General features: G+C 45.1%; 1 protein-coding gene across 2 annotated transcripts in view; it reads right to left on the minus strand.

The window, feature by feature from the left end:
- LOC115127572 (POC1 centriolar protein homolog A-like) overlaps positions 1 to 9,151 on the minus strand; it is a 123,531-nt gene that overhangs the window by 60,344 nt on the left and 54,036 nt on the right. For both annotated transcript variants that reach the window (XM_065004540.1, XM_065004539.1), the window contains exon 9: positions 320 to 526. In XM_065004540.1, the coding sequence (XP_064860612.1) occupies positions 320 to 526 (207 nt within the window). The remainder of the gene's footprint in view (positions 1 to 319; positions 527 to 9,151) is intronic.

Consider the following 9,151-nt stretch of genomic DNA (forward strand, 5'->3'; position numbering starts at 1 on the left):
TAACTTGTCAACTCTGGGATTCGATCAAGTAAACCTTTCGGTTACTGGTCCAACGCTCTAACCACTAGGCTACCTGGCAACCCCTGATTGAGATGAGGAGGATTCAACCATCAGGAGAACTACAATGACACCCTAATTCCCTATATTTCCTGCACTACTTTTCATCAGAGCCCTATGGAGAATAGGATGTAATTTGGGATGCAGTCCTAGCTTAGGGCCTGGAACCAATTACATCCTGTCACAGAGTCATCCCGCGAACATTCCCCCCCCAAAAAATCAGAGGCACATTCCAAACATTCCGTGGTATATGGTAGTTTACCTTCCTATGGAGCAAGGACTTCCTGGAGTCTCCAGGGAAAGATGCTCCTCCTCCTGTACCTCCTCCTCCTCCTGCAGCTGCTCCTCCTCCTCCTCCTCCTGCAGCTCCTCCTCCTGCAGCTCCTCCTCCAAGGTCGACGCAGGTCTCCGTCTGCTGTAGAACTTCTCCGTAGTCAGTTGATTTGAAATTAGTCTTCCACACCATAGCCTGCGTTGGGTAGAAAAGTGGAAAACTGAGTACAACAATGTGTATGACGGCCGGAGAGGATTGTTGACTAATTAGAAAGCACCTTAGACATGAATAATATAAAATATCTTCTCCGTCTCTCTCAAAACAGATAAAAAAATCATTGAAAAACTAATCAGAAAGTTTTCCCCTTCGTCTCTGTCTATCTTAACAAGCCGTGGGTGTGTATTGTTGTGGATGGTCAGATTAATATAATAGTTTGATTAAAATGTTTACAAGAAGAACGGTTTCTCCTAATAATCCTGTTTCCATGGACACGATTGGGACTCTTGATAAATGCAGAAAAAAAAAAATCGGCAATCACAAGAAAAACTTTCAACAACAGCAACCCATGTTACTTTTGGGAGGCATTATGGGACATTTTAAGTTTGTATGTGGAAACGACTTCTTAGACCCATAGATTCAGTTGTTCCGAACTCACTTCACTGGCACTAAAGAGGGAGGCTCGCTCGGCTGTTGTTAACACACACCCAGATCAAATACAAAGCTGAAAATGCCCATTAAGGTGTTTACATATCCTAATAATTAGAAATATTACTCTGAAAACTAGGTGTTTTAAATCAGCGTATACTTACTTGGATCAAGACAAGCGGTGCGAGGTGGTTAATATTGTATAATCGGCCTACTGCCATCATCAGTTTAATATCTAATTATTACTGTGCATGTAAAACGTACTGAATTTGTGTGAGGTAGGTAGGTAGGTAGGTGGGTAGGTAGGTAGGTAGGTGGGTAGGTAGGTAGGTAGGTAGGTGGGTAGGTAGGTAGGTGGGTGGGTAGGTAGGTAGGTAGGTGGGTAGGTGGGTAGGTAAGTAGGTAGGTAGGTGAGTGGGTAGGTGGGTGGGTGGGTGGGCAGGTAGGTGGGTGGGTAGGCAGGTAGGTGGGTGGGTGGGTAGGTAGGTAGGTAGGTAGGCAGGCAGGTAGGTAGGCAGGCAGGTAGGTGGGTGGGTGGGTGGGTGGGTGGGTAGGCAGGTAGGCAGGTAGGTAGGCAGGTGGCAGGCAGGTAGGTAGGTAGGTAGGTGGGTGGGTGGGTGGGCAGGTAGGCAGGCAGGTAGGTAGGTAGGTGGGTAGGTAGGTAGGTGGGTAGGTAGGTAGGTAGGTGGGTAGGTAGGTAGGTAGGTAGGTAGGTGTGCGTGTACAGTGCATTCGAAGAGTATCCATACCCCTTTACTTTTTCCACATTTTGTTAAGTTACAGCCTTATTCTAAAATTGATTCAATAGTTTTTTTTTCTTCATCAATTTACACACAATACACCATAATGACAAAGAAAAAAGTTTTATACATTTGTGCAAATGTATAAAATAAAAAACTGAAATATCACATTTACATAAGTATTCAGACCCTTTACTCAGTACTTTTCAGAAGCACCTTTGGCAGCGATTACGGTCTCGAATCTTCTTGGGTACAAAAGCAAATTTCAATTTACAAAAAAAAAATGTCATGAAATCTATGCAGCCTACTCAATCACTTTTTATAGCTACAGTTTACAGGCCTCCTGGGCCGTATACAGCGTTCCTCATTGAGTTCCCTGAATTCCTATCGGACCTTGTAGTCATAGCAGATAATATTCACATTTTTGGTGACTTTAATATTCACATGGAAAAGTCCACAGAGCCACTCCAAAAGTCTTTCGGAGCCATCATCGACTCAGTGGGTTTTGTCCAACATGCCTCCGGACCTACTCACTGTCACAGTCATACTCTGGACGTAGTTTTGTCCCATGGAATAAATGTTTTGGATCTTAACGTTTTTCCTCATAATCCTGGACTATCGGACCACCATTTTATTACGTTTGTAATCGCAACATATAATCTGCTCAGACCCCAACCAAGGATCATCAAAAGCCATGCTATGAATTCTCAGACAACCCAAATATTCCTTGATGCCCTTCCAGACTCCCTCCACCTACGACGTCAGAGTACAAAAATCAGTTAACCATCTGAGGAACTCAATTTAACCTTAGATGCAGTCGCACCACTAAATAAAACAAACATTTGTCATAAGACACTAGCTCCCTGGTATACAGAAAATACCAGAGCCCTGAAGCAAGCTTCCAGAAAATTGGAACGGAAATGGCGCCACACCAAACTGGAAGTCTTCCGACTAGCTTGGAAAGACAGTACCGTGCAGTATCGAAGAGCCCTCAATGCTGCTCGATCATCCTATTTTTCCAACCTAATTGAGGAAAATAAGAACAATCCAAAATGTATTTTTGATACTGTCGCAAAGCTAACTAAAAAGCAGCATTCCCCAAGAGAGGATGTCTTTCACTTCAGCAGTGATAAATTCATGAACTTCTTTGAGGAAAAGGCCATGATCATTAGAAAGCAAATTACGGCCTATTCCTCCAAAGCTCAATTGTCCTACCAAACTCACTAAAAGTGGCAGCAATAAAGCCTCTCTTAAGAAAGCCAAACCTTGACCCAGAAAATATAACAAACTAAAATTGGCCTATATCGAATCTCCCATTCCTCTCCAAAATGTTTGAAAAAGCTGTTGCGCAGTGTTCCTCAAGGTTCCGTTTTAGGACCACTATTGTTTTCACTATACAGTGCCTTGCGAAAGTATTCGGCCCCCTTGAACTTTGCGACCTTTTGCCACATTTCAAGCTTCAAACATAAAGATATAAAACTGTATTTTTTTGTGAAGAATCAACAACAAGTGGGACACAATCATGAAGTGGAACGACATTTATTGGATATTTCAAACTTTTTTAACAAATCAAAAACTGAAAAATTGGGCGTGCAAAATTATTCAGCCCCTTTACTTTCAGTGCAGCAAACTCTCTCCAGAAGTTCAGTGAGGATCTCTGAATGATCCAATGTTGACCTAAATGACTAATGATGATAAATACAATCCACCTGTGTGTAATCAAGTCTCCGTATAAATGCACCTGCTCTGTGATAGTCTCAGAGGTCCGTTAAAAGCGCAGAGAGCATCATGAAGAACAAGGAACACACCAGGCAGGTCCGAGATACTGTTGTGAAGAAGTTTAAAGCCGGATTTGGATACAAAAAGATTTCCCAAGATTTAAACATCCCAAGGAGCACTGTGCAAGCTATAATATTGAAATGGAAGGAGTATCAGACCACTGCAAATCTACCAAGACCTGGCTGTCCCTCTAAACTTTCAGCTCATACAAGGAGAAGACTGATCAGAGATGCAGCCAACTGCAGAGATCTACAGCTGAGGTGAGAGACTCTGTCCATAGGACAACAATCAGTCGTATATTGCACAAATCTGGTCTTTATGGAAGAGTGGCAAGAAGAAAGCCATTTCTTAAAGATATCCATAAAAGTGTCGTTTAAAGTTTGCCACAAGCCACCTGGGAGACACACCAAACATGTGGAAGAAGGTGCTCTGGTCAGATGAAACCAAAATTGAACTTTTTGGCAACAATGCAAAACATTATGTTTGGCGTAAAAGCAACACAGCTCATCACCCTGAACACACCATCCCCACTGTCAAACATGGTGGTGGCAGCATCGGGGTTTGGGCCTGCTTTTCTTCAGCAGGGACAGGGAAGATGGTTAAAATTGATGGGAAGATGGATGGAGCCAAATACAGGACCATTCTGGAAGAAAACCTGATGGCGTCTGCAAAAGACCTGAGACTGGGACGGAGATTTGTCTTCCAACAAGACAATGATCCAAAACATAAAGCAAAATCTACAATGGAATGGTTCAAAAATAAACATATCCAGTTGTTAGAATGGCCAAGTCAAAGTCCAGACCTGAATCCAATCGAGAATCTGTGGAAAGAACTGAAAACTGCTGTTCACAAATGCTCTCCATCCAACCTCACTGAGCTCGAGCTGTTTTGCAAGGAGGAATGGGAAAAAATTTCAGTCTCTCGATGTACAAAACTGATAGAGACATACCCCAAGCGACTTACAGCTGTAATCGCAGCAAAAGGTGGCGCTACAAAGTATTAACTTAAGGGGGCTGAATAATTTTGCACACCCAATTTTTCCGTTTTTGATTTGTTAAAAAAAGTTTGAAATATCCAATAAATGTCGTTCCACTTCATGATTGTGTCCCACTTGTTGTTGATTCTTCACAAAAAAATACAGTTTTATATCTTTATGTTTGAAGCCTGAAATGTGGCAAAAGGTCGCAAAGTTCAAGGGGGGCGAATACTTTTGCAAGGCACTGTATATTTTACCTCTTGGGCATGTCATTCGGAAACATAATGTTAACTTTCACTGCTATGCGGATGACACACAGCTGTACATTTCAATGAAACATGGTGAAGCTCCAACATGAATGAGCCAATTGTGGATTAACTGGGGATTATTAGGTGACCATGATGGTTTGAGGGCCAGATTGGGAATTTAGCCAGGACACCGGGGTTAACCCCCCTACTCTCACGATAAGTGTCATGGGATCTTTAATGACCTCAGAGAGTCAGGACACCCGTTTAACCCTACACAGGGCAGTGTCCCCAATCGCTACCCTGCGGCATTGTGATATTTTTTAGACTAGAGGAAAGAGTGCCTCCTACTGGCCCTCCAACAGCACTTCCAGCAGCATCTGGTCTCCCATCCAGGAACTGACCAGGACCAACCCTGCTTAGCTTCAGAAGCAAGCCAGCAATTAATCTTGATGGTTGTACAGTCGTCTCAAATAAAACTGAAGGACCTCGGCGTTACTCTGGAACCTGATCTCTCTTTTGACGAACGTATCAAGACCATTTCGAGGACAGCTTTTTTCCATCTACGTAACATTGCAAAAATGTGAAACTTTCTGTCCAAAAATGATGCAGAAAAATTTCACCATGCTTTTGTCACTTCTAGGTTAGACTACTGCAATGCTCTACTTTCCAGCTACCCGTATAAAGCACTAAATAAACTTCTATGCTAGAATCTTGACTAGAACCCAAAAATTGGGTTATACTATTCCAGTGCTAGCCTCTCTAAACTGTCTTCCTGCCAAGGCAAGGGCTGATTTCAAGGTTTTACTGATAACCGACAAAGCATTACATGGGCTTGCTCCTACCTATCTCTTCGATTTGGTCCTGCAGTACATACCTACACGTATGCTACGGTCACAAGACCAGGCCTCCTAACTGTCCCTAGAATTTTTAAGCAAACAGCTGGAGGCAGGGCTTTCTCCTATAGAGCTCCATTTTTATGGAACGGTCTGCCTACCCATGTAAGAGACGCAGACTCGGTCTCAACCTTTAAGTCTTTACTGAAGACTCATCTCTTCAGTGGGTCATATGATTGAGTGTAGTCTGGCCCAGGAGTGTGAAGGTGAACGGAAAGGCTCTGGAGCAACGAACCGCCCTTGCTGTCTCTGCCTGGCCGGTTCCCCTCTCTCCACTGGGATTCTCTGCCTCTAACCCTATTGCAGGGGCTGTGTCACTGGCTTACTGGTGCTCTTCCATTTCGTCCCTAGGAGGGGTGCGTCACTTGAGTGGGTTGAGTCACTGACGTAATCTTCCTGTCCGGGTTGGCGCCACCCCTTTGGTTGCGCCGTGGTGGAGATCTTTGTGGGCTATACTCGGCCTTGTCTCAGGATGGTAACATCTATGAACATTTGAACATCTTGGCCATGTTCTGTTATAATCTCCACCCGGCACAGCCAGAAGAGGACTTGCCACCCCTCATAACCTGGTTCCTCTCTAGGTTTCTTCCTATGTTCTGGCCTTTCTAGGGAGTTTTTCCTAGCCACCGTGCTTCTACACCTGCATTGCTTGCTGTTTGGGGTTTCAGGATGGGTTTCTGTACAGCACTTTTGTGACATCAGCTGATGTAAGAAGGGCTTTATAAATTAATCTGATTGATATGACGTTTCAAGCTTGGCACACCTGTATTTAGGATGTTTCTCCCATTCTTCTCTGCAAATCCTCTCAATATGTGTCTGGTTGTATGGGGAGGCTGCACAGATATATTCAGGTGTCTTCAGAGATGCTTGATCGGGTTCAAGTCCGGGCTCTGGCTGGGCCACTCAAGGACATTCAGAGACTTGTCCTGAAGCCACTGCTGTGTTGTCTTGGTTGTGTGTTTAGGGTCGTTGTCCTGTTGGAAGGTGAACCTTTGCCCCAGTCTGAGGTCCTGAGCACTCTGGAGCAGGTTTTTATCAAGGATCTATCAAGGATCTCTCTGTACTTGTTTCTCATGGTCTGAGAGTCTTTAGGTGCCTTTTGGCAAACTCCAGGCGGGCTGTCATGTACCTTTACTGAGGAGTGGCTTCCGTCTGGCCACTCTATCATAAAGGCCTGATTAGTGGAGTGCTGCAGAGATGGCTGTCCTTCTGGAAGGTTTTCCAATATCCACAGAGGAACTCTGGTGCTCTGTCAGAGTGACCATCGGGTTCTTGGTCACCTCCCTGACCAAGGCCCTTCTCCCCTGATTGCTCTGTTTGGCCGGGCGGCCAGCTCTAGGAAGAGTCTTTGTGGTTCCAAACGTCTTCCATTTCAGAATGATGGTCACTGTGTTCTTGGGGACCTTCAATGCTGCAGAAATGTGTTGGTACCCTTCCCCAGATCTGTGCCTCGACACAATCCTGTCTCAAAGCTCTACAGACAATTCCTTCGACCTCATGTCTTGGTTTCTGTTCTGACATGCACTGTCAACTGTGGGACCTTATGTAGACAGGTGTGTCCCTTTTCAAATCATGTCCAATCAATTGATTTTACCACAGGTGGACACCAATCAAGTCGGAGAAACATCTCAAGGATGATCAAAGGAAACAGGATGCAGCAGAGCTGAATTTCGAGTCTCATATCAAAGGGTCTGAATACTTATGTAGATAAGTTTTAAAAAAAATGTTTTATACATTTGCAAAATTTCTACAAACCTGTTTTTGCTTTGTTGTTATGGGGTATTGTGTGTAGATTGGTGAGTTGTTTTATTTATTTAATCCATTTTAGAGTAAGGCTGTAACGTAACAAAATGTGGAAAAAAGTAAAGGGGTCTAAATACTTTCAGAATGCTCTGTGTGAGGAGGGAAGAAGAGAGGAGGGAAGTAGAGAGGAGAGAAGAAGAGAGGAGAGAAGAAGAGAGGAGAGAAGAAGAGAGGAGAGAAGAAGAGAGGAGGGAAGAAGAAAGGAGAGAAGAAGAGAGGAGACAAGAAGAGAGGAGACAAGAAGAGAGGAGACAAGAAGAGAGGAGAGAAGAAGAGAGGAGGGAAGAAGAGAGGAGGGAACAGCAGGCTGCCACAGTCTCCATCACGTGCCAGAAGAGAGGAGAGAAGAAGAGAGGAGGGAAGAAGAGAGGAGGGAAGAAGAGAGGAGAGAAGAAGAGAGGAGACAAGAAGAGGAGAGAAAGAGAGAAGAAGAGAGAGGAGGGAAGAAGAGAGAGGGAGAGAAGAAGAAGAGGAGACAAGAAGAAGAGAGGAGAGAAGAAGAGAGAAGAGAGGAAGAAGAGAGGAAGAGAGGAGGGAACAGCAGGCTGCCACAGTCTCCATCACGTGCCAGGAGAGGAGAGGAAGAGAGAGGAGGGAAGAGGAGGAGGGAAGAAGAGAGGAGGAGGGAAGAAGAGAGGAGGGAAGAAGAGGAGGAGAGAGAAGAAGAGAGGAGAGAAGAGAGGAGGAAGAAGAAGAGAGAGAGAGGAGAGGGGGAACAGCAGGCTGCCACAGTCTCCATCACGTGCCAGAAGGAAGAGGAGGGAAGAAGAGAGGAGAGAAGAAGAGAGGAGAGAAGAAGAGAGGAGAGAAGAGAGGAGGGAACAGCAGGCTGCCACAGTCTCCATCACGTGCCAGAAGAGAGGAGGGAAGAAGAGAGGAGAGAAGAAGAGAGGAGAGAAGAAGAGAGGAGGGAAGAAGAGAGGGAGGAAGAAGAAGAAGGAAGAAGAGGAGGGAAGAAGAGGAGAGAAGAAGAGAGGAGGGAAGAGAGAGAGAGGGAAGAAGAGAGGAGGAAGAAGAGAGGAGGGAAGAGAGTGGAGAAGAGAGGAGAGAAGAGGAGGGAAGAAGAGAAGAAGAGAGGAGAGAAGAAGAGAGGAGGGAACAGCAGGCTGCCACAGTCTCCATCACGTGCCAGAAGAGAGGAGGGAAGAAGAGAGGAGAGAAGAAGAGAGGAGGGAAGAAGAGAGGAGAGAAGAAGAGAGGAGGGAAGAAGAGAGGAGAGAAGAAGAGAGGAGAGAAGAAGAGAGGAGGGAACAGCAGGCTGCCACAGTCTCCATCACGTGCCAGAAGAGAGGAGGGAAGAAGAGAGGAGAGAAGAAGAGAGGAGGGAAGAAGAGAGGAGAGAAGAAGAGAGGAGGGAAGAAGAGAGGAGGGAACAGTACTTGACGATTATATCATCAAATTTGTGAAAACGTCATTTAAGATGTAATTGTGACATACGCGAGGAAACTAGGCGTATGTCACGTGTCGCTACTTCACAGGAAACTAGGCGTATGTCACGTGTCACTACTTCACAGGAAACTAGGCGTATGTCACGTGTCGCTACTTCACAGGAAACTAGGCGTATGTCACGTGTCGCTACTTCACAGGAAACCAGGCGTATGTCACGTGTCGCTACTTCACAGGAAACCAGGCGTATGGAGCGTGTCACTACTTCACAGGAAACTAGGCGTATGTCACGTGTCGCTACTTCACAGGAAACTAGGCGTATGTCACGTGTCGCTACTTCACAGGAAACT

This window comes from Oncorhynchus nerka, linkage group LG2 (genome assembly GCF_034236695.1).
Source record: "Oncorhynchus nerka isolate Pitt River linkage group LG2, Oner_Uvic_2.0, whole genome shotgun sequence".
NCBI classification, from domain to species: Eukaryota; Metazoa; Chordata; class Actinopteri; order Salmoniformes; family Salmonidae; genus Oncorhynchus; species Oncorhynchus nerka.